The sequence below is a fragment of the Carcharhinus amblyrhynchos genome, chromosome 16 (assembly GCF_965287045.1).
Source record: "Carcharhinus amblyrhynchos chromosome 16, sCarAmb.v2.hapA, whole genome shotgun sequence".
Lineage (NCBI taxonomy): Eukaryota > Metazoa > Chordata > Chondrichthyes > Carcharhiniformes > Carcharhinidae > Carcharhinus > Carcharhinus amblyrhynchos.
This window is the reverse complement of record NC_137339.1, coordinates 21,112,635-21,136,962: the sequence shown is the minus strand read 5'-3', so window position 1 is coordinate 21,136,962 and position 24,328 is coordinate 21,112,635. Positions and strand designations below refer to the sequence as shown.

General features: G+C 41.9%; 1 protein-coding gene across 4 annotated transcripts in view; it reads right to left on the bottom strand.

The window, feature by feature from the left end:
• Positions 1–5,724: 5,724 nt before the first annotated feature.
• mtcl2 (microtubule crosslinking factor 2) overlaps positions 5,725–24,328 on the bottom strand; it is a 105,572-nt gene continuing 86,968 nt past the window's right edge. For all 4 annotated transcript variants that reach the window (XM_080204792.1, XM_080204795.1, XM_080204793.1 and 1 more), the window contains 3 exons: positions 22,202–22,272; positions 19,575–21,030; positions 5,725–16,908 (listed from right to left, as the gene is read on the bottom strand). In XM_080204792.1, coding sequence (XP_080060918.1) covers positions 16,771–16,908; positions 19,575–21,030; positions 22,202–22,272 — 1,665 coding nt within the window. In that variant the 3' untranslated portion in view covers positions 5,725–16,770. The remainder of the gene's footprint in view (positions 16,909–19,574; positions 21,031–22,201; positions 22,273–24,328) is intronic.

The following is a 24,328-nucleotide window of genomic DNA, read 5'->3' as shown; positions in this document are numbered from 1 at the left end:
CAAAGGGCCAACTTACAATGGCCAATCAACCTAACACTTGCACATCTTTGAAGTGTGGGAGGAAACTGGAGCACTCGGAGCACTCTGCCTGTTGAAGTGGTGGAGGCTACCTCGCTGAATATATTTAAGTCACGGGTAGATAGGTTTTTGACAGACAAGGGAATTAAGGGTTATGGGGAGAAAGTGGGAAAGTGGAACTGATCCACTTCAGATCAGCCATGATCTTATTGAATGGCGGGGCAGGCTCATAAGAACATAAGAAATAGGAGCAGGAGTAGGCCATCTAGCCCTTCGAGCCTGCCCCATCATTCAATAAGATCATGACTGATCTGAAGTGGATCAGTTCCACTTTCCTGCCCATCCCTTATCTTGAGGCTGTGCCCTCTCGTCCTGCTGTCCTTTCTAAGTGGGAAGAATCTCTCTACCTCCACCCTATCCATCCCTTTCATTATCTTATACATCTTTATAAGTTCCCCTCTCATCCTTCTAAACTCCAACGAGTACAGGCCCAGTCTATTTAGTCTCTCTTCATAGTCTAACTCCCTCATCTCCGGTATCAGCCTGGTGAACCTCCTCTGCACTCCCTCCAAGGCCAAAATATCCTTGTACAAGTGCGGCGACCAAAACTGCACACAGTACTCCAGCTGCGGCCTCACCAGTGCCCTGTACAGTTGCAGCAAGACCTCCCTGCTTTTATATTCTATCTGCCTCGCTATAAAGGCCAGCATTCCATTCACCTTCTTGATCACCTGCTGCACATGCAGACTGGGTTTTTGCGACTCATGCACAAGGACTCCCAGGTCCCTCTGCACCATAGCATGCTGCAGCTTTTCGCCCTTTAAATAGTAATCCCTCCTACTATTATTTCTGCCAAAGTGGATAACCTCACACTTGCCAACGTTATACTCCATCTGCCAGGTCCTCGCCCACTCGTTCAGCCTATCCAGATCAGCCTATCAAGGCTCGAAGGGCTAGATGGCCTACTCCTGCTCCTATTTCTTATGTTCTTATGTAACCCATGCAGCCACGAGGAGAATGTACACACTCTACACTTACACATTGGAATTGAACTTGGGTCCCTGACACTGTGAGGCAGCAGTGCTAACCATTGTGCCACCCAGATCTGTGATTGCTCATGTCATTGTATTCAAAATAATAAGCTTTTGTCAGAAAATAAATGATCATTCAGAAACTAGGAATACATGAGTTAACCCTTTGGTCTTTCATTTCTGGAACCCAGTTTGAAACAAGGCCAGAAAGAGTTGACAAACGTGCTCTCTCTCTTGGATGGCCGCAAGTGCTCTGTGCTAAATCAGCAAACTGCATTACTCTGAAGTCTCAAATCAAAGAACGCACAAGGATCTCTGGCACAGAGAAAGAGAGGGAGAGAAAAAAAAATCACACATCTGAGGCTCAGCAAGTTAAAACATGCTTGATCAAGGAGGAAGCTTTACATTGCATTCGAGCAGAGAATGCTTGATTCTGACACCAAGTGTCTGAAGTGGAAAAATAATTCCTTTCCCAAGAAAAGACAAGCACCAAAAACCACTTCAAATAAAATGGAGAATGCTGCAGACTACAAAGTTGATTTTATGATCATGGTGTGGCTTTTGATTCTTTTGATGTGGATTGCTGGGGATCTGTTGGCCTGAAAATTTTGTGCAGTGCCCATTTATAAGGTCAGTAGGAAGGTGGTGCGCAGGTTTGGTTTGAATACATCACCGCCGTGTTGGGAAGGATTTGAAAAATATTTTCGTGCCTGAAATTTTGCATAGACAGAGGGACTTGGGCTTTCTTTGCAATCTTTCTTGGGAAGTTGACATCATTGACAAGGCCAACGTTTGTTGCCCCCCCCATGAATAGTTTGCTCGGCCATTTCAGAGGGTGGTTAAGGGTTAATCACATTGCTGTGGGTCTGGAATCACGTGTAGGCCAGACCAGGTAAGGATGGCAGATTTCTTTCCCTAAAAGACATTAATGAACCAGATGGGTTTTTACAACGATTGACAATGGTATCATCGTCGCCACTAAACTTGTGTTTATTTAATTCAATTTCAGCATCTGCTTTGGTGAGATTAGAACTTGAATCCCCAGAGCAGTAGCCTGGGCTTCTGGATTACTTGTCCAGCGACAAAACCACTACGCCACCACTTGTTTGAGGCACCCCTCTTAAAGATTGCTCATGGAAATCGGACTGAGGAGTAGTGCCTGCTGGAATCAACCATTATAGTTTGCCACGACCGCACAGTAGAACTGTCCACATTCACTCCCTGCCTCAATCATAACTGCTCTGACTTCCACACTTTTTTGAACTTTGATCCTGGATTCAACTCTATTTACTCGAGGACCACAGTGACAGCAGCATCAGCTCCACCTTGGGCATGATGGGCTCCCATTGCTGCCCTTGCTCCGTTATTATGAGGTGCAAGTCCACAGTCTGTGCAGCTGCAGGTCTCCGAGTCACGCATGCACAAGCCTCTAGACTCATGAAGAATTAAAGCACTAAATGAAGGCAAAGTTCTCTTATTTTTGTTGGACTATCCTCAACTTTAGCAATAAAAATATCTTCCATCAGAGAGAGAATCTTTGCTTTCAATTTCTAACTTTTGCATTTGATACGTTTGAGGCACATTCAGATTCTTGTCAGGTTCGGAATCAAGCCTTTTCAGATTCACGAGGCTTTAAAAGATCCTGCCAGTTTAATTTGGATTTGATCTCTGGGCGCATAAGTCTCATGCTCCTGGAACCAGTGCTGGAAACCCATGAAATGCACCTTAACTAGGAAGATATAGAATCTTACAGTGCAGAAGGAGGCCATTCAGCCCATCAAGTCTGTGCTGACCACATTCCCACTTAGACCTATCCCCATAACCCCATGTATTTACCCTGCTCGCTGCCCCCCCCAATCTGCCTAACCTTGGACTGTGGGAGGAAACTGGAGCACCTGGGGAAAACCCATGCCGACACGAGGAGAACTTGCAGACTCTGCACAGACAGTGAGCCAAGTTGGGAATCGAACCTGGGTCCCTGGTGCTATGAGGCAGCAGTGCTCACCACTGTGTCACCGTGCCACCCCTAATGACTTTTCTTCCCTATCAGATGCACATCACATCTCACCCCTCTTTAGTATGAGAACAAAATACCACAAATTCTGGAAATCTGATGTAAAAACAGAAAATGGTGGAAATATTCAATGGGCTTGAGAGCACTTGTGTGGGGAGACTGGATTGTGGTAATGTCACTACACTAGTAATCCACAAGCCCAGGCTGGGATATGGGCCCAAATCCCGCCATGGCAGCCGGTGGAATTTCAATTCAATTAAATCTGCAGTTGGAAGCTAGGCTCAGTGATGGTAGCTATTTGTCACCCAGAATTGGGAAACCGGCTTTCCTATCTGTTCTGGCCTACATATGGCTCCAGACCCACATCAATGTGGATGATCCTGAACTGTTTTCTGAAATGGCCTAACTCAGGATAGGCCTTACCAGTGACCATACATCCAACGAAAGAATAGAAGAAAACAGAGCTCAAGTTGAGGAACTCTGATGATACAATTAATCCTTTAGGGGAATTCCCTATTACTCTCTCCACCGATGTAGCCAGAGCAATACCGCACCTCCCTAGTTTCTGCAGCAACTTTATTTGATTATAGATGGTGCAAATAATTTCAGAATCCTGTTTTACATGAAGGCAAACTTACTATTTAACTAGAATGAACTAATTTTCCATCCTGCTATACTTGTAATTACACTACTTGGCTGATTTTGATTAACAATAAACTGCAACTTATAAATGATAAGTAGATTATATATAAAGAAAACTGGAATTCTTTCTATGTACATCCTATCCTGGCTCTAATTTAGCATTTGAACTACTGAAACTACAGCGTACTTCAAATGGGTATCTTTACAGCCGACTCTTATTAAAAATACAGAAGTTGTCAGCAAAATGTATTTAGGAAATTTGCTAATTCACCTGCTGACTAACAGTCGCACGCCAGACACAGGGCTTCTTTACACAAGCGATTTATTTTAAATCTTTGAAATGATTATATGCTATTCAGGGGTTAATGTATTTTTAAAAAATGCGACTTGGGAATCTCAAACGTATTACCAAAATAACAGGAAGCAACGCCAAACCATTTAAAAAAGGCAGATTGCGGTTGCTATGGTGACGTAACCTGGTGAGTTCACTTCCTAAGGCTCAGCTGCATCTTTCTCTTTATTTCAATGTTTTCAGTTGAAAACACTCTGGATTGTGTTCAGAAATGTGCTGAAGCCCTATCCTTGCTGATTGAGGCACATTAAATAATCCCTTTGTTGTCAAGTTCCACTTGCCAGGGCTACAGCTATTGCGTCAGACACAACACACAAGCATCCTTCATTAAACTCTTTATTCCGAGATTTCTCTGAGCATTTCAGTTCCACGGCACTTACTATTTCAAATCACAACATCCATTTCCAGAGTCACAGAGTGAACCAGAGTCAAGTTCTGCTTTTCTTGTACAGAATTTCTTGTTTTCCTCTGGTTTGCAAAGAGGATGCTGTTTGAATCCAGGCCCACTGGCTGACACTGACAAAATAGGTCACCACAATTTTCATTACACAGGGTTATGAGGTTCTCCAGAATTGTTTTTATCAGTGTTTTGACTAACTGATAATAATCAGGATCAAATAAAAGGTATTGCATGAGGGGTAATGGCTTAGCCGTAAACTAAAATTGTCCAAGAGGGTATTTTTGTCCTGCTGCATCTATATTATTTGGAATCAAAGATTCCCTACAGCGCACAAGGCCATTTGGCCCATCAAGTCTGCACAGACTCTCTGACAGAGCATCTTACCCAGGCCCTAGCCCATAGTCCCACTCTTTACCCCACAATCCCCCCTAACCTATATATTTGGGATATAAGGGGCAGTTTAGCATGGCCAATCTGCCTAACCTGCACATCTTTGGACTTGGGAGTTGATTAAAAAAAATTCTACACAAATAAATTGGATCACGGGTGAAAATTTGTGTTGGATGTTCCATCAGATTTGGTGAGAGATTGTAAAGAGCAAGCTCTTGTGTTAAAACAAGCTTGCACTTACATCTATTCATTTAACAGGCTCTGCTTTTGGCCTATTTAATAATTAAACTGTGGTGACTGGACAAAATGTATGTATTTGGTGTCAAATAGGGCATTGCTTAGCCGCTATTTGCATTTTGACTCCCATGATCCATGTAGATCAGAAATAAAATGGTGATTAAAAAAAGCCTACCACGGCACTGAAAAATATCTGTACATGGCAAATTGCTCCTTAATTGAAGGGACATTAGCAAAGACGTGAGGTTACAGGGATAGGGAATGGTGAGATTGGGCAGACTTGACAGGCCAAATGATATCCTTCTGTATCGTAGAGATTCTATGATACATATCTCAGCAGGGAAATGGAGAATGATGCAATAGTTATTTAAATTATGTAAACTTAACATTCAAGAGGTTAGTAGGACAGCTATTTCTTAAGAGTGAGCAGAATGCTTGTGTTTTGGAAAACACCCTTTTAGAAGGGGGATTACCTACTTATAGATTTACTGAGACTAAACATTTCTCAAAGGAAAAGCTGCAGCAATAAACATTCAAACCCTGCTGACCAAAGCCTTGCTTGTTAATTATGTGCAGCAAAGATTCCAGCATTTTAATAGAAGCAGTTCACAAAAAACAAAAAATACCTGATTTTCAACAGAAATATTTTATTAAGAAAACACATTACATCAGTATAAGTTCTTGTACTGTGAACTCCTTGAATGTAGCGATCTTTACACGAGCAGAAATATCTATGGCTCTAAAGCAGCTGCCATCAAATTCTACTCCAAAATACCCGGATTCAAAGGTTTATTTCCTTTTTTTAAAAAGAATGCTTCTTTGATTTTTTTTCCCCAAGACATCAAAATAACATCAATCACAAATTTCACAAAGAGAACACAACAATTAATACATATTAAACAAATTGTAAACACTTCAATGTTATGTTGCACTGTGTTCCTGAAAATACAGCAAAATGTTAAGTTAGCTCTAACTTGTTTGTGCAAACAAGCCTCAATCTGTTTAAAATTTACAGGCATGTTTAAATAATTCACCACAAATTGACGTGTCTTGGAAATCATTTTTAACAACAGTTTTGAAATTAATCGTATTGTTCAGTTCAATGTCATTTCAAGGAGGTGACAGGGTACTGAGGACACGTGTGCAAGCAAAAACATGCAGGTGAAGTATTAGGCCACCATACAAAGACCGTTAAACGCTGGCATGGGCATGAATGACCTTTGGGCTTGTCTTTCATTTATTCATTTTCAGGTGTAATTTACTGGATTTTTAAAAATCCATTACAGGAATGACTTCTCCATAATTATCTGTCCTTTTGGGGGGTAAACATATACTACAAACAAGAGGTCCATACACAACCTCTTACTTAAAAAAAAAAGTAAGTTCTTAAAACATCCCTGCTGCAAATAAAAAGTCACAGCTTCCACTATACAGCTTCAAAAATACTGAAGTTTGTGCATAGAGTGTAAACTCAAAAATGTATAGAAAACAGCATTTTATAATATCTTTTTTCCCCAGTAAATGCTGCATTAAATTAATTGGTACATATTTTTATAATAATTTAGAATTTGAAAGCAGTTCACCCAAAAGCCACTGGTGTCTACGCCAGGATCCTTTATCTCTCCTGCATTCTCTAAATGTATAAACTAAGTACAAATGCCTAGATATATGTCTTCTTCAGTTATTATACACAATTTATTTTCTATGAACAGTATAAATAATTAAAAGGCATCTTTACAAACATATGCTGAACTTTCATATTAAAAGGTTACCTAAAAACAAACAGTTTAAAATCTAGTCCTACATTACAAAAATTAAAAAATACTGATGTTAAAAAAAACTTAAATATATCAAGAATTGAGAATGACCATCAGATATTTTGGAGTTTAAATAGTTTTCATATATATATGTACACACAACAAAGACGTAGAAAACAATGAAGCTTATAAAACTGATATACATTAATAACTTTTTAAATCACATAATAGATGTATGGAAAGAGCAGGTAAGTTGATATTGTCCCACTGCTTTGAGAAGGGCATTTGTACTACACCCTTTCTCACCTCATTCACTTAAATCACAGTTTTATAATCCAACAATATTCTTGACCATGTGCAGTCACTTGTCAATTAAAAGTGTCATCTAAAAACAGATTGAATCAGAATGACTGTGAAGTTGGATTATTAACCCTGATTTAACCAGCTGAAACTAGCAGTTGGTTATCTCAACAAACTGCCCCTTTTTTTCTTAAATGTTGAACCCATGTGTCTTAAAAGTTATCCAAAACGCTAAAACAAAGTTTGGGCATAATGGGATCCTTCCCTGTGAGTGCAGAAATACAACTTTAAATAGATGCAGCAATATCCAACTGAAACAATGGCCTTTGAGTTCTTACCAAAGATCTGGTGAACAATTGGTGAAGTGGTTAAAACGATAAGTTAAAACCATTGTGGGATGTCAAGAAGGCAAATTTAATTGCCTAAGTGGTTAAGGTAAAATCACTCCTTGACCAATCTAAAAAAAATCTAAAAAAAGATTAGTTTGGGAATGTTAAAGGGAAAGGGAGAAGACAAATTGGGAGAGGAAAGGTGAAAGGAACCCCTAGGGAAAAGAGGCAATGAGTCAGATTGGGAGCTGTAATGGGAAAGTGGTTGGGTGGGGAGTGACATGGGAATAAACATTTGCATTTGTATAGTGTCACTCATGGGACACCAAGAGGTTTCAAAGTGCTTCACAGAGTGAAACACCATTGAAGTGTAGTTGCAGCTGTAACGCATGGAAGCCACGGCAGCCAATTTACGATGTGGTGATGCCGGTGTTGGACTGGGGTAAACACAGTGAGAAGTCCCACAACTTCAACCTGGTGTTGTGAGACTTCTTTCTGAACCAATTTAAACACACAGCAAGTAAATGGTGATTTTGGTTGAGAGAGACATGTTGCTGAGAAAATCAAGTGAAAACTTTGGAGTGTTTCAAAAGAAAGTTCGAGATCACTTAAATGCGAGAGTGAGTTGCATTCTTAGTTTGTCAGAAAGATGGAATTTCTGATAATGAAGTGCCCCTTGAGTCCTGCACTAAATTGTCAGTCAAGCTTTTATGTTGAAGTCTCCAGAATGGAGATTCGGTACATAATTTTCTGACTCAAAGGAATCAGCGCTTCCACTGTGTAAAGGCTGATACCTGAAGGAAACAGAGGGGGAAGAGACATTAAAAAGAAATAGAGCAAGGTAGACTGGGAGAAGTAAACACCATGGACAGCAAGGAAATGTCAGATGGGGAAGGAAACTGGGTAAATATAACTGGTGGAGAAACCAGAATGTAACAGTTTGGAATGGGAAACTACATTGAGTTAGATTGAGTGGCCATAGTAAGATTGAAGGTGGGGGGGCGGGGGGCGGTGGTTGTTGTAGAGAGAGAGATGGATAATGAAAAACTGGGGTGGGGAGGGGAGAAATTATCATAACAAGTAGTTAATGAGAGGTGTGATAGCAAGGGAAGGCATCTTTAGAGAGGTAATGCAAAGGGAAGCCAGAGGAAGATGGACTGGTGGAAGTATGCATCATGAGAAGAATAGGCTGGTGGGATGAACACTGGGGAAATCAGGAAAGGTCATTCTAAAAGAGGTAAGGTCAACAGAGCTAGATTTGTAAGGCAAGGATCGTAAGAAACCAGGCTGAATGGAGGAAGCATGATGGGAAGCAGAGGACAGAATGGCAATGACAAGGATTCCAAGAACGAGCTGGAATGGGAGAAATAGTGGCAAGGGAGGTCAAAGTAGGTGGGCAATAGGGTGAACAGCCAATAGAAAATAAATAGGGAAAGGCAGTGGCAATGAAAACCAGCACATCACAAGCTGGAGGGGAACTAGCCAGAAAAGATGGATGTCAGGTTAATAGTAAGCAAGTCAGTATGAGAGTCAGAATGGAAGACATAAAAGGAAGGGTAACTAAAAACGACAGATGATTAGTATCATGAGAAGCAGAGACATTAGAATGGAGAGGGCAATGACTAAGAGAATTTTAAAAATTCATTCATGGGATGTGGCCATTGTTATCTAGGCTAACACTTATGCCCATTGCTAATTGTCCTTGAGAAGGTAGTAGCGAGTTGTCTTCTTGAACTGCTACAATCCATGTGGTGTAGGTACATCCACAGTGCTGTTAGGGAGGGAGTTAAAGGACTTTGACCCAGAGACAGTGAAGGAATGATGATATATTTTCAAGTCAGGATGGTGAGCAAGTTGAAATGGAACCTCCAGGTGATGATGCTCCTGTGTGCCTGCTGTCCTTATCCTTCCACATGTCGGTGGTCATGCATTTGAAAGATGTTGACCAGGAGCAGTTCTTGCAGTACATCTTGTAGATGGTACACACTGCTGCTACTGTATGTTGGCAGTGGAGGGAGGAAATGTTTACTGATGGGGTGTCAGTCAAATGGGCTGCTTGCTCTGGAAGATGTCAAATGTCATTAGAGCAACACTCATCCAAGCAAGGCAGAGAGTATTCCATCACACTCCTGACTTGTACCTCGTAGATGATGGACAGTCTTTGGAGTCAGGAGATGAGTTATTCACCACAGGATTCCCAGCCTTTGACATGGTCTTGTAGCCATAGTATTTATATGGCTAATCCAGATGAGTGTCTAGTCAATGCTCATCCACAGGATGTTGATAGTGGGGGTTCAGAAACAGTCATGCCATTGATTGGCCATGTTAAATTAACCCTAGCGTAAGGGCAGAGTTAACGAGGGTTACGGGAATAAGGTCTGGGTGGGATTGTAGTCAGTACAGACTTGATGACAGAATGGCCTCCATCTGTACCGTAAGTATTCAATCATTCTATGTATGTTAATGTAATGGATAGATTTTCTCTAGTTGGCGATAATCATTGCCTGGCACTTGTTTGGTGTGAATGTTACTTGTCAGCCTAAGGCTGGATATCATCCAAGCCTTACTACATTTGGATATGGACTGCTTCAGTATCTGGGGAGTCATGAATTGTGCTGAACATTCTCCAATCATCAGCCAACATCCTCACTTTTAACCTTTTGATGAAAGGAAGATCATTGATGAAGCAACAGAATAAGGTCAGGCCTAGGACACCACCCTGAGGAACTCCTACACCAATGTCCTGGAACTGAGATGATTAACTTCCAACTATCTCAGCCATCTTCAGTTGTGCAACGTTTAATTTTCCTGATTCCCACTGACTTTAGTTTTGCTGGGATTCCTTGATGCCAAAGTGGCAGAGTTAGTAGGGGTGGGCACAGAGGAAGACAGATTGGCAGGGATAAAAATCATAGAAGACAGAAAAGAACAAATGGGTAGAAATAATGGAAAGGGGAGAGAGATTAGTGGAGCAAACATTATAGAGGTAGTCACATTATGATGAAAGGGACAAAAAGGGAAGTTAGAGGTAAACAGAAGTTACGAATCAAGAGATGAAGGGTAATCAAAACGGGATGCCATATGGAGTTAGGCAAGGCAAAGAAATAAGGGAAGAGTATGAGCAGGGAATGGAATGGAATACAGTCTACAGAGGTCATGGCAAGTGACACCAGAGGAAGACAGAATATTCCATTAAACATCAAAGAAACACTAGAGTAGTATAATAATGAGGGCAGTCAGACAAGGAAGTGTAATGGGAAAGAAAATCATATCAGGTTGAGCAATGAAAGGGGAATCAAATTGAAGAGGTTAAAAAATGGAGAAAGAGTAGAGGAGACACAGAGAACCAGAGCTACATTGTGAGGGGTAAGGGGAAGGAGGGATAGGCTGAAAAGATAAATTGGAAGGGCAGTCAGACTGGAACAAGGAAAAACAAATTGGGGTAGATGAAAAGAACATAAAACTTCTGCTCAGTGAAGAATTCTTATTGGTTCAATAGAGGAGAAGGTGCACAATTTGGTTCCATCAGGTTTCCACCCCCTTACTTTCCTCCGGATGTAGAAAGGTTACATACCTCTGCCTGCATCAATCACAGTGTCTTAAGGAATTCAGGAATGTTTCTGGAGCTGTTCAGGACAACCCCAACAACGTTGCCTGAAATTTCTGATCTTAGCAGAACCCATATCTGCTGAGAGCAGGTGTAGGTCTCATTTAGAACTTACTGTGGTGGGCAAAGGGCAAAGCCACTCCTAAAAATGGAACAGATAACTCTTGATACAGAGCACCCATCCCAACAAAGTCATGAGGTAGCTAAAGTACTGAATGGAAGTCCTGCTCTACACAATCACCATGGCCCACAGAAGTTTTAGGCTGAGATGTGATATTAGATTGGGTTAAATAAATGAAGTAGATGAAAAAAGTGTGAAAATTAATGAGTGGAAGGGGGGAAACAATTGAGAGGAGAAATGGGAAGTCAGACTGAGATGGGAAGTCAGACTGAGATAGACAGTGGGAAAGATGCCAGATGAAAAGTCAAATAAAGGATGGACTGGGTGGGAAAATGGGGAGGGAGCCAACTCTGTACATGAACCAGACTGAAGGGAGTAAGGGGAAGAAAGACAAGTGAGACACAACTTGAAAAGGGAAACTGACAGTCAAACTAAAACAGAAGGGCCATGATGGGCTAAACAAACAAAAGGGCAATGTGATGGTTGACAACGTTGCAGTAAAGGTGATAAAAGGAAATAAAATAAGAAAGATGATAAGGAAACTGCACCAAACAGAGGGGGAATAAGTTTCGGAATGGGCAATAACAAAGATTGCCAGATTGAGGCAGGTCACATGAAGAGGAGCTGAAAGATGTAGATGGAGGAGCAGCAATACCAAGGCTATTAGATAGGAACAGGAAATGTCAAAGAAAGTCAGACTGAAAGGGTGAATGAGAAGAAAATACAGATTGGAAGGAAAATGGAAAGCGGGCACAGACTGGGAAGAGTCAGATCTGCAAAAAAGGGGATTGGGAATGGGAGGCAGACAGGTTGGGAGAGGAGAATTAGAGAAAGTTAGAGTTGATTGGATATGAAAGGTTGAGATAAGCAGAAGAAAGAAGGAATATAACAGAAGAGAAAAGGAATAGGGTCAGAACGGGGACGAATAGGCAGATACAGTGATGTGGCTAGAATGGAAAAATAAACAGGGAGGAAATGAAGAGGAAATAGGACAAAGAGGAAGATAGGCAGATATATTAGGAAAGGAAATTGGAAGCAGAGAATTTTTGGAAAACGAATGAGGTTGTGGGAATGTGAAACAGGTTAAAAAAAAGTGTGGAAGGGGGTGTGGTCTCAATAACAGATGGTGACACTGTGAGATGTGTAAATAAAGGGGAACAGACATAAGAAATATAATCAAGGAAGCGGAAAACTTTCAACTTCATTGTTGACCAGTAATCGAGGTGCAGCAGATCTGCAACCAATTGTAGAAAAAAATTCATTCCACTAAATCAAGGTTCTACAACAGCTGGCTGATTCACTCCCCTAGGGTAATAAACACAGTAAGGCAACTAATCTAATAATGTTATAAAGATATAGGGCTAGAAATTTATCTCAGGCTGTGGAGCTTGCGGTTGGCATTAGATCAGCAATATGCAATGCCCGATATTCAGTTTCACGGCTGTTAATGGAATTAAATATCAGGTGTCATGTAGAATGGGTCGCTGATGCAAAGGCACCAGTTTTATGCCACCGCCTATGGTGAACTACTAGTCTTGGATAGGAGGATAGGATTGGGGGAGGGGAAGGGCACTTTTGACATCTAGCACAAAGCCAGTCGAGGAGGATATGGGGTGGGGAGCAAAGAGCAGGTGTACATCTCATTTAGAACTGACAGTGGAGAGAGCAAAGCCATTCCTAAAAATGGAACAGATATCTCTATTGATACAGAATACCCATCCCAATAACGCCACAAGGAAGCCAAAGTACCGAATGGAAGTCCTGCTCTACTCAATCACCAGGGTCCACAGAAGCTTTAGGCCAAGATGTGATATTAGATTGGGTTATACAGATGAAGTTGATGAACAAAGTGTGAAAATTGGTGAATGGGAAGGGAGAACAAATGAGAGGAGAAATGAGAAAGCCAGACTGGGATGGACGGTGGAAAAAATGCCACGTTGGGAGTATTAGGGAGCAAAGTCAAATAAAGGATGGATTGGGTGGGAAAATGGGGAAGGCAGTCAATTCTGTACATGAACCAGACTGGAAGGAGTAAGGTGAAGAAAGACAAGTGAGACACAACTTGAGAAAGAAAACCAACAGTCAAACTAAAACAGAAGAGACATGGTGGGCTAAACAAACAAATGGACAATGTGATGGATGACAATGTTGCAGCAAGGGTGGTAAAAGGAAACAAACTAGGAAAGATGACATGAAGGAAACTGCACCAGAGGGGGAACAAGTTTCAGAAAGGTCAATAACAAAGGTTGCCAAATTGGGGCAGGTCACATGAAGAGGGCATAGATACAGGAGGAACGATATCAAGGCTATTAAATATGAACAGGAAATGTTAAAGAAAGTCAGAATGAAAGGGTGAATGAGAATACAAATTGGCAGGAAAATGGAAAAGGATATCCACAGGCTCACAGACTGGGAAGAGTCAGATCTGCACAAAAGGAGAATGGAAATGGGAGGCAGATAGTTTGGGAAAGGAGAACCAGAGGAAGTTTGAGTCGATTGAATATAAAAGGTTGAGATAAGCAACAGAAAGGAGGAATATCTACAGGCTGCATGCCATTGATGCTGTGCGGATGGATGCTCATTTACACAGACCCAGCAAGCTGCAGGGAGCACACTGGGGTCCAGTAGACCTCCATGTTTGTGGAATTAGTCCAAGCTAGGTAGGGTGGTGGGAGCACAGTGGGCTGGTTGGGCTGCATGTGGTCCAGCAGCAGGCTGAAATATTTATACGGTGTAAGGAGGAACATTGCTTCTTACCCCACAAAAATCAGAATCCCTGCAGTGCAGAAGGTGGCCATTCGTCCCATTGAATCTGCACTGACACTGCGAAACAGCATCTTTCCCTGGCCCACCCCTTGCCCTATCCCCATAAACCAACGCATCTTGGGACACTTAGGGTCAATTTAGCAATGGCCAATCCACCTGACCTGCACATCTTTGGAGTGTGGGAGAGACTTGGAGCTCCCAGAGGAAACCCACACAGACACTGGGAGAATGCACAAACTCCACACAGACTGTCACCCAAGGCCGGAATTGAGCCCAGGTCCCTGGTATTGCGAGGCAGCAGGGCTAATCACTGTACCACCATGAATGATGACAAGGCTTTGGGCAGTTTTATGAAAGAATGCCAGTGGCTGTTTTATGCTTCATTGGTTAAACCCCCACTCACTGCATCATGAGAGTCCTGGATGGTAGAAATGCCACCTCCAAACTCTCAGTCAAATGCCAGCAGCTGGTTTTTCAGATGACAAACAGGCTGGTGGCAGTTGAAAATCACTTGCTTGGATTTTCTCAGCATTCCTCTGTTATGGGACCCAACTGTTAAGAAAATGAAGCCGCCCCTCCCTCCTCAGGTGTTATACTGCGACTTGGACTACTCTGGGCCCATTTGGGAAGCTGAGGAAATCCTTGCACTGCATATTGTGGGAGATCAGCATTCCTCAGTTAATTTTTCCTTCCTCATGCAACAATACTGAAATTCAGCATTCTATACAATTTATTCTAAGTGTTGTTCAATAATCTCCCTCAGAATTTGTTTTCTGGATCATATCCAGGGTAATACAAAATGAACGGATGAAAAAAACAAATGGTCTTGAAATCTGAAGGTGCCCATAAATGTCCCTCACACCTCAAGATCATCGTGATAGTGAGCTGTGGACACCTAATGGATTTTCTTAGGCAACTCTTTAGCAAAGACAATGCAGATGCTGGCCAGCATTGGCTTGCGTGGTTCTCATGTGGAATACAGGGGAAACCCTTGTTCCTCCCAGTGCTACATGCAGGTTAAGTATATTTGAAGTACTTATCATTCATTATGAATGTGGCTTGCAGCTGTCACTTTTAGATCAACCTGCAAGGTTGAATAGAGACCTTGTTTTCCTGTACTAAGAGGTTCAGCACTGGCTGCATTCAGGGCAATCTAATACTGTAGAGGGAGCCTCAAACCGGCATTAGATCCCTTGAATATACCAAGAGTCTAACACCTGCTTCAGTTATGGGTCCATGCTGTCAATATTATTTTGCCAATGTTGATATTAATACTCATTATGAGTATTCACCTTCTGCCTTGTCTATTATAGGTTCAGAATTTGGCCATAGTCTTCACTGGTCATTTTCACCCCCTCCCCCTTACTAAACCTGCACAGGTACTTTTATGCCAGTGACCTCTGATTATTGCACAACCTACAATGCAATGTGGGTATATGGAACCTCTAATATACACTGTCACAAAACAGTAACATGAAACAGCTCAGATATAGAAAATTATGGAAGCAAATTTCAAATGGTTTCTTTAAACTAATTCAATTTTAAGGGATGTTCCTGCTTTGTAACACAATGGGCTGCTTTGTTCCTATCCAAGAGGAATATTAATTCCTCTTTTTCCAGTTCAGTGGTTTCCCTTTAAAGAGAGTTTTCAAATGATAGAATGCATCTTCAGGAATGGTACTGAATGACTAGTCTGATGTGGGCACCAAGTGCTTGGGCCAGAGGTAACATGGGGAATTATTTCACTATCACATTCAAGATATTTATCCATTGGACAAACTACTTTATTACAGGTGAAAAACAACTCTGAACACGAGAGAGAGGCTGATCAGAAGCCTGAACCTTGCAAGTTCTTTCAAATCTGCAAAGCGATCAGCTAATCAATGGCTGCACTAATTAATTAACACTTATATCCAATGCACACTGCGAGCTCTGCACAGTGGACACAACAATTTGGAAAATTCTGCTCTGACCGCTCACAACTATCTCTTTTGAGACACCATGCGTACTTGTGTTGCCAGACAAGGGAAATTTACATCCTGCACATTCCAGTGCACACTGGAAAAAATTTAGAGGGGATATTGCTTATAAGTCTTGTTCCCTAAAGGCACCCTGCCCCACCTTTGAGGAGCAGGGTGTGTAACAGGCAGCCCATGCAATCCCATTCACTTAGCTTCTCCACCTAAGTCAGATTTCATCCTTCAGACTTCCTGACAATAATGCCTCAGAGAACGCTACTAGTTTGTGATAATCTTTCTACACATTAACAAAGTGCAACTCAATTTAAGATGCTTGGTGAGTGAAAACTCTCCAGGTTTCCAAATGCGCAGTTTGAAATGCGCATTGCGAGTTTTGATTTCTTCTCAGTTAAATATATCTGTGGAGTGGGGGGATAATGATTGCGGTCCCAGATACATCGACAGATCACAAATGAGAATCGGAAGAAAAGCAGCACAAAGGTTGGAGGGTGCTTGCTAAAAGAAGCAGAGACTGCCAAAGATCACAATCTGGCTTAACAGTTGTCTTGCTGAATGAATATCTGCGCACCTTTGTCACAGTAGTTATTCAACCACACATGCGGTATAACCTAGACCGCTCAGATTCTCTTGATTAAAAACCAATCAATCCCCTCCAGCAGTTTGTACTTTGCAATCCACAGTGATCGCAACAATAAAGCCCCAAACATCTTTTCGAAGTGTCTCTGAGAATTTCACTTATGCTGTCAGATAGAGCAAAAGTTGCAGAGGTTATGTGAGCACACACAAAGCTGTCTCTTTGCCCCAGAACGTGGCATAGTTCTCATGATTCAGCCTGATTTTTCATCTGACATGTTGGGATCTGAAGGCAAAGAGCGTGATTTACACTGCAATAACGAATGGCGGACGGACGATCTGGATGGAAAGCAGGAGGTGAGTGACTGAGACGTACAATCACATGACGTTTCCTGCACAAGAACATGAACGAAAGTCAATGTGAATATTTACATGCCAAGCAAAAACAATCTTGCCAAATAAATGCTTTCAGAACTGAGAAAGAAATTCCTTAAATGATAAACCTAGAAACTACCGCTGGCGATGACAAGACTCAGCACTTCAACAGGCTGACGCGATGCTTCTAGAGCAACTAATTTTGCAGAGCTACTAACCTATTTAAAATAAACGTGTTCACGCTTGTATTGAATCAGCAGACAGAGAAATGCTGGACAAGCGATGCTAACATCACCAGCGGCAATTCCTTTATCAAGTAAAAAAAACTAACTGCTCATTAAGGTGAGGAATGAGAGCACTGGGCAAAGGAATGCCTTCCATTTCATGCACTCAGTGTCAGCTTCATCACCCCAGGAAACTGTGGGCACGAATAAATTCCCCAACTCTGCTCCCACAACATGCCTCAATCTCAGAAGGATGTATCCAAAACTGTGACTTCCTTCCCCTCCCCATTCCACACCAGCCAGTGACTTTGCCGTGATACTGGCAATTAGTGCTGATGTCAGGACATTTCAGGCTCATATTCCATTGAAATCATCCAAACATATTGTAAACTCGTTGGAGTTTAGAAGGATGAGGGGGGGGGTCTTATAGAGACATATAAGACAACGAAGGGAATGGATAGGGTAGAGGTAGAGAGATTCATCCCGCTTAGAAACAATAGCAGGACTACAGGACACAGCCTCAAGATAAGGGGGACGCAGTTTAGATCAGAGTTGAGGAGAAACTTCTTCACTCAAAGGGTGGTGAATCTCTGGAATTCTCTGCCCGTTGAAGTGGTGGAGGCTACCTCGTTAAATATATTTAAGTCACAGGTAGATAGGTTTCTGATAGACAGGGGAATTAAGGGTGATGGGGAGAAAGCGGGAAAGTGGAACTGATCCACTTCAGATCAGCCATGATCTTATTGAATGGCGGGGCAGGCTCAAAGGCCTACTCCTGCTCCTATTTCTTTTGTTCATAGGACATATTCAGTACCATGCAGAAGAGCCTTTCCTCCTATCTCAGGGTTTAATTTCTAACCAAGGCTGGAGTTTTATGTGGAGGCGGTGCCCCTAGTGCTCCCCATTTTAAAGGTCAGAGGTGAGCTGGCCTCTGCAAGGCCAGGAAGTCCCAAGCTGATTTTACTGCCATCAGGCTGTTAATTGATTCAGGGGAGACATCTGGGAGGAGGTTCCATCTCTGGGAGGTCCTACCAATCAGATTAAAATTTACTCAGAATTAAGGATTATCGCGAGTAGGTGGGTAAGTGGAGCTGAGTCCACAAAAAGATCAGCCACGATCTTATTGAATGGTGGAGCAGGCTCAAGAGGCTATGTGGCCTATTCCTGCTACTAGTTATGTTCTTCTTGTTGGTGCATACTCGATGGATCAAATGGACTACTTCTGCACAGTAGGGATTCTTAAAGTTTTAAGTTTATTTATTAGTGTCACAACTAGGCTTACATTAACACTGCAATGAAGTCACTGTGAAAATCCCCTGTCGCCATACTCCGACACCTTTTCGGGTACACTGAGGGAGAATTCAGCATGGCCAATGCGCCTAACCAACACATCTTTTGGACTGTGGCAGGAAACTGGAACATTTGGAGGAAACCCACGTGGACAGGGGGAGAACCTGCAAACTCTGCACGGGTAGTGGTGACCCAAGCCGGGAATTGAACCTGGGTCTCTGTAAGACAGCAGTACGTAGGTTGCAGATTGCCACCGTGCAGATAGCAATTAACATTCAGATGTCACCCCTGAATCAATTAACAGCCTGATGGCAGTAAAATCAGCTCAGGGCTTCCTGGCCAAGCAGAGGCTGGCTCATCTCTGACCTTTAAACTGGGGAGCACTAGGGGCACCATCTCCACATAAAACTCCAGCCTTGGTTAGAAACTTAACCTTGAGATAGGAGGAAAGAAGCTGTCTCCAATGGCAATTGTTGCTGGAACCCAATTAGGAGGCGACGGGGGCCTCCAAATTCCAGAGAGGAAAGGCCATTAACAATATAGTGGAAGTGCTGGTATCTGTATATCCGAATCAAAGAGCTCCTGAAATTTTCCATCAGGTCCAGGCTCATGAGCAACTTCAGCTGCCTTGACTTATTAAATACCTCCCTTCAGAGTTTTAAAGGCATTTTTGATTTACATTAATTCGATTTAGGACAGGATTTTCTGGCCTCCCTGCAGAATGTTGCCTGTGGTGCGAGGTGACCTACCATTTGCCGGTGAAGACATCTTCCAGTCCTGCCGCTGTCAACCAGATTTCCCACTGAAACCCACAGAGGGGGTGTGCCATCAGGAAACCAGAAGATTTCCTCCAGCATGAACAGCCAGAAAATTCTGGCCTTAATCTGTATTGTAACAAACCTGCAGTTTGTTGTATATATTCAGCTAGCTTCTTTTACTGTCAGTAACAGTAAATAAAAATGTTTTTTTGACATTGATAAATCTGAAAGGCACCAATTGGAAAGCACTCTAAAAGGGCTGACATGGGCAAAATGGGCTGAATGGCCTCTTTCTGTCCTGTAACATTCTTTTGATTTTACATTAGTGCATGTTAAATAGTAGAAGATCTAGAGTACAGAGTTTTAAAAATAATTTAATGACACATTTTAATGAGATGAAACTTCAGCTACCTCAAGTAGACCAGATGTTCCACAGGCATCCCGTGTGTCTGGATCTTTAGTTCCCTGGGCTGGATGGGATGTTGGTTTTTGGTCCTCCTTGTTCGGTTGCTTGGGAAGTCTTTTATTTACAATTCTGGAAATACTGTCCACCTGTGTCTGGCCCACTGGAGCAGCCAAATCTGTTTTTCTGACACTTTCTTCAGAGACAAGTTCTTTCCATGGTTTGTCGGCTCCATTTGTTGGACTCTGGGATCTGCCACAGACATTTCTGAAAAACTCCTGAACAATCCCATATCGTGATGTATCGCCTTTTGTCTTTGTTTCATGCTGGCTCGATTTCCAAACCGAGTCAACACTTCCAGATGTGTGCTCAACAACGTTAAATAAACTGGACAGTCCATCGTTGATCGAACTAAGCACTGGACTATCCCTCGTGGTTGTCGACCTAGCCCACGCCGACTCATTTTGTCCTCGATGAGACATGGCCCACGGACTTCGCTCTCTTGTGTGATCTATTTTTGATGAGCTTCTTCTCTGCAACTTTGGTGAACCATACTTGGGTGAACAGCAAGGTCGTTCAAATTTAGTCGGCACCTTTTCCAAAGATGAAGAGAGCTGTTTGCTACGGGAACTCTGGGTTGGCATCAGTAAGGAGCCCCTCGATGCCCATGACCGGTGCAGACTACTAGAGATAGATCTTGGACTGTCAGTTTGCAACCCAACACTAATACTTTGGGTCGTTTGAGTACCAACACTGATGAGTCCAACGGTCTGACTTGCAGTATTAACCTTCCTTTCCAATGAGCTGGTACAAATAACATTTCTGACACAATTGGCCACCTCCTTCATGTCATCACTCATGTTACCTGATATTTGCAGATCATGCAGAGCAGATGGAAACCCAGTAGTGGCAGCAGTAGCAGAAACGGAAACAGAATGTTCTCCAGTGCCACTTTCCAGCAGATCCCGGTGCTTGGAAAGGTTATTGAACCACTTGCTGCACACATTCTCAGAACGGGGCTCCGAATCCCCCGTTTGTTTGGGTTTCGCCATGGTGAACAAGAAGCCTGGCTCAATCATAACCTTTCCTTCATTGTTTTGAACCACAGAACCATCCATCCTGCGCACTACTGGTGGACTGTAATAAATCCGAATGCCGGTTCTGTCTGGTGCTGTGTAACTCCTCTGCATTTGTTTTTTATTGAGATGTGGGTTAACTAGATTTGCTGCCATGGTGAAGTCCCAAGATGAAATGACAGGCACTTCCACATCTGACTGCTCGATTAGTGTGCTTTCCGATTTTTCATTTAACAACTCCCCATCTTTGTTCATGTGCTTCCAATTTTTCTTGTTCAGCTCCTCAAGGTCCTTTAAACCTTTTGACAAGGGTGCGGAGGTGGGAGGTAAATATGGAGATGTGTCCAATAGGCTCTCAAACTCAGACATGGAAGAAACTGACTTGGCCCTAAAAATAATGCATTTAAAAAATGAGTTATTTGGTGAAATTAAAAAAAAAGGCAAAACCACAACATCCATGGTAACAAGAATGTTTGACGAAGAGTCAGCCAGACTGGAAACATTGGCTCTATTCTCTCACCACAGATGCTGTACGACCTGAGATTTTGCAGCATTTTCTGTTTCAGATTCCAGCATCCGCACTAATTTGCCTTTATTAAGCAAGAATGTCAACCATACTAATTTTCTAGTTAGGATGAAAGTCTTTGTCTGACATTTTAATATACCTAGAATTCAGACATTTAACAGCTTTGGAAAAATGTAACTTCACTGGCTCAATACCAAGAAACATCTGGGCCAATCATCAAACACAGATCACAAATTATTCTGTTCTTATTGAGGGAGGTGCCGGATGCATGCGTGAAACAGAACAAATAACAAGGAAATGCAGGTACCATTCACATCTGTATGGGATTGGTGTTAATGAATAAACTACAGGGAAATGAGTTGTGCTTGACTCAATGTCCAATGGTTGCTTCATTCTCCTTATCAATCCTCGATTCAGAGTTATTAATATCTCACTGCCTTCTCCAATTTACATAAAGTGGGGGCTGCTATTGTTCCTGCAATAGTTTGAGAGGTGAGTTAATTAAGGCTATTAAAAAGATTAAATGGATCAGTATAGAGAAACAAATTCTTCTGATAGGGAAAATCCAGAGTAAAGGGAGCATAATTTTAAAATTAGTCCAAAGGAAACACTTTTTCTGTAGAAAAGGTAGTAGAAATCTGACATCCCCTTCTGCAAAAAGCTGTGGCTGCTGTATCAATTGGAATTGTCAAGACAATGATAGATTTTGGTTCGGCATCGAGGAACATGGAGCAAAAGTGAGTAAAATGGAGTTGAGATACCAATTATCCATGATCTAATGGAGGTGCTGATTGGACTAACCCTGTTCCCTTCTTTCAAAAACGTCAATGTTTTGTCTGAGAAACAGCTCAAAGAATTTGAGATTTAAAATAGTTAACTTGTATTTTGATCAAACCTTAAAACTTCAAACAAAACTAGAAAACTAGTAAAGAAAAGGCCAACTAGAGCCTAATTCATGTTAAATTCTTATCACAATGAAATTTCTTGCTGGGCAACAAATACTTCATCTAAATGCAGATAATCTGATTTTTACCGTTGCAAATTAGTTCCTTTGGCCTCTAATTCATCTGAAGTTTCCTTCTCATTGCTTCTGTGTTGCAGCATCTGAAAAACACAAAGGATTTGACTTGTAAACAATTATGTGGGAGTTCGCAGGTTCTGGCGAATCTGTTTTAATTTCCTCATAAATATACCGTCTGTCACTCCAAGTCACTCCACCTTAACATCTGGAAAAAAACACAATCTGTCCCTGTACTATCTTAACAATAACACATTTCTTTGTCCCAATGTCACTGGATTATCACAGGTCTTTGATCTTCTGCGCGATGTAGTTGCAACAATGAGATGTAGCAGAGGTAAAGGGGCCAAGATTTCCCTCATAGATGTTTCACAAAGCCTGTAAACCATTCAGAAAGTGCACAATGCAAATTTTCCATCACGGTTTTAGTTAATTTTTAAATCCCTTGAAGCAGATCATGATACGCTCACTAAACACACTAAATTGCTGCAGGAATTTAATTTATTTAAGATCATGTGATTTGTGGGTGAGGGGATGCAATTCCAAATTTAATGATAAAAAAGGGAATGTTTGTTTCTCTCCTAAACTAATGAGCTACTAACAAAACTGCATTCTCCAAAATTTCAATTCGTTAGAGAAAAATAACCTTTTTTTTAAAAAAGAATCTCTAAACAAACTTAGAATCAGCAATATTCTGTACATTGACTGTGTCTGAAGTTCAAAATTGCTATCTTTTTGAATTAACAATCTGCACTTAAATGAAGCCCAATTATAATTTTACTCCTTTTCACTCAGTGATTCAAGATGGTGGCTCACCACCACCTTCTCAAGGGTAACTAGGGATGGGGAATAAATACTGGCCAACTAGCAACACATCTGTCCCATGGACAAAAAAATTCTCCATATTGTGCAGTTTGAGGAATGATCTCTCATTTTGCAGTTTCCAGACACAGGAACGAAGGAAAAGGAGTGAAGGGCATCAGGTCATTTCTCTGCCTCCAATACACCAAGCTGGAATTGCTATTTCAGTTGCAGCAATACAATAAGTGAGCATGAATCCGGGGTAAGTGCAAGCCGCGGATACTCCACATTTAAAGTTACAAAGCCAATGCTCAGAATGGCCCAGGCAAACCCAAATCCATTCCTTGCTTGCTCCAAAAAACAAATTCAAAATCCAACTGCATCAAATTCAAGGTCTCCCACAGGGGAGACAAACAAGATCCAAGCTGACAAGATGAGGCATTGTACCCCATGCTGAGCTTGATCTGAGCCAAAAGTTCTGGATACTCATGGATATGAGGCAGGAGGGATGATCTCAGATTGCTATCTGCTGGGTGCCACAAGATCCCAGAGGAAACAAGGCACTGGAGTCTGCCAAAGATCAAAAATTACTCTATCTATTGATAGTTACAATTTGCTAATCTTGCCTTCATGACAGTCCTTAGGTCTCACAGCCTTCTAATTGCTACTTTCTATCAGCAGTTGGAATGCTATGATTCCAATGCCAAATGCAGTGTATTCTTGCTTTCAACCGAAGTCCACGACATAGCTGCTTATATATATTTACATAAAAATGGTGCTTCTGCCAAGTACTTCCTGTTCAGAAGAAAGTGCACTATCAGATCTCACTGCAACACTATACAGAGCTACTGTCCCAGCTACCTGGGAGGGACAGTGCAATATGTCTGGACCTGTGGCATCTATGTTATTCCTTTCAGGAAGATCTCCAGACAACAGCCAAATGACCAAGAGAGTCACTTGTCCCTTCTTATTCAAAGTAATAATAAATAACTATGATGCACAATAAATTCAATTGTTCTGCCCATGATGTGGTGTCTAAATGCTGTCAGTTTGATATAACGTTGTGTTGCCCCTTTTTGACTTGAAATTTAACCTATTCTTTAGAAATTAGTTCCACGTGGTAGGGTAAGTGAGTGACCTGGCTGCAGGAGCTTGCTCAGTCTTCTGGGATATTGGTGGCCTTGTATTTCCTTGGGCTGTGCCCGGTGAAACTGAATCAGCTCCATCTGCTGCCAAAGTGATTGAATGGTCTTCCCTTGTATCTCCACCTCCTCCCACACCTACTATACCAGGCACATGTAGAGACATGACAGTCCCGTGTGTCCCTCCTGCATCCAGACT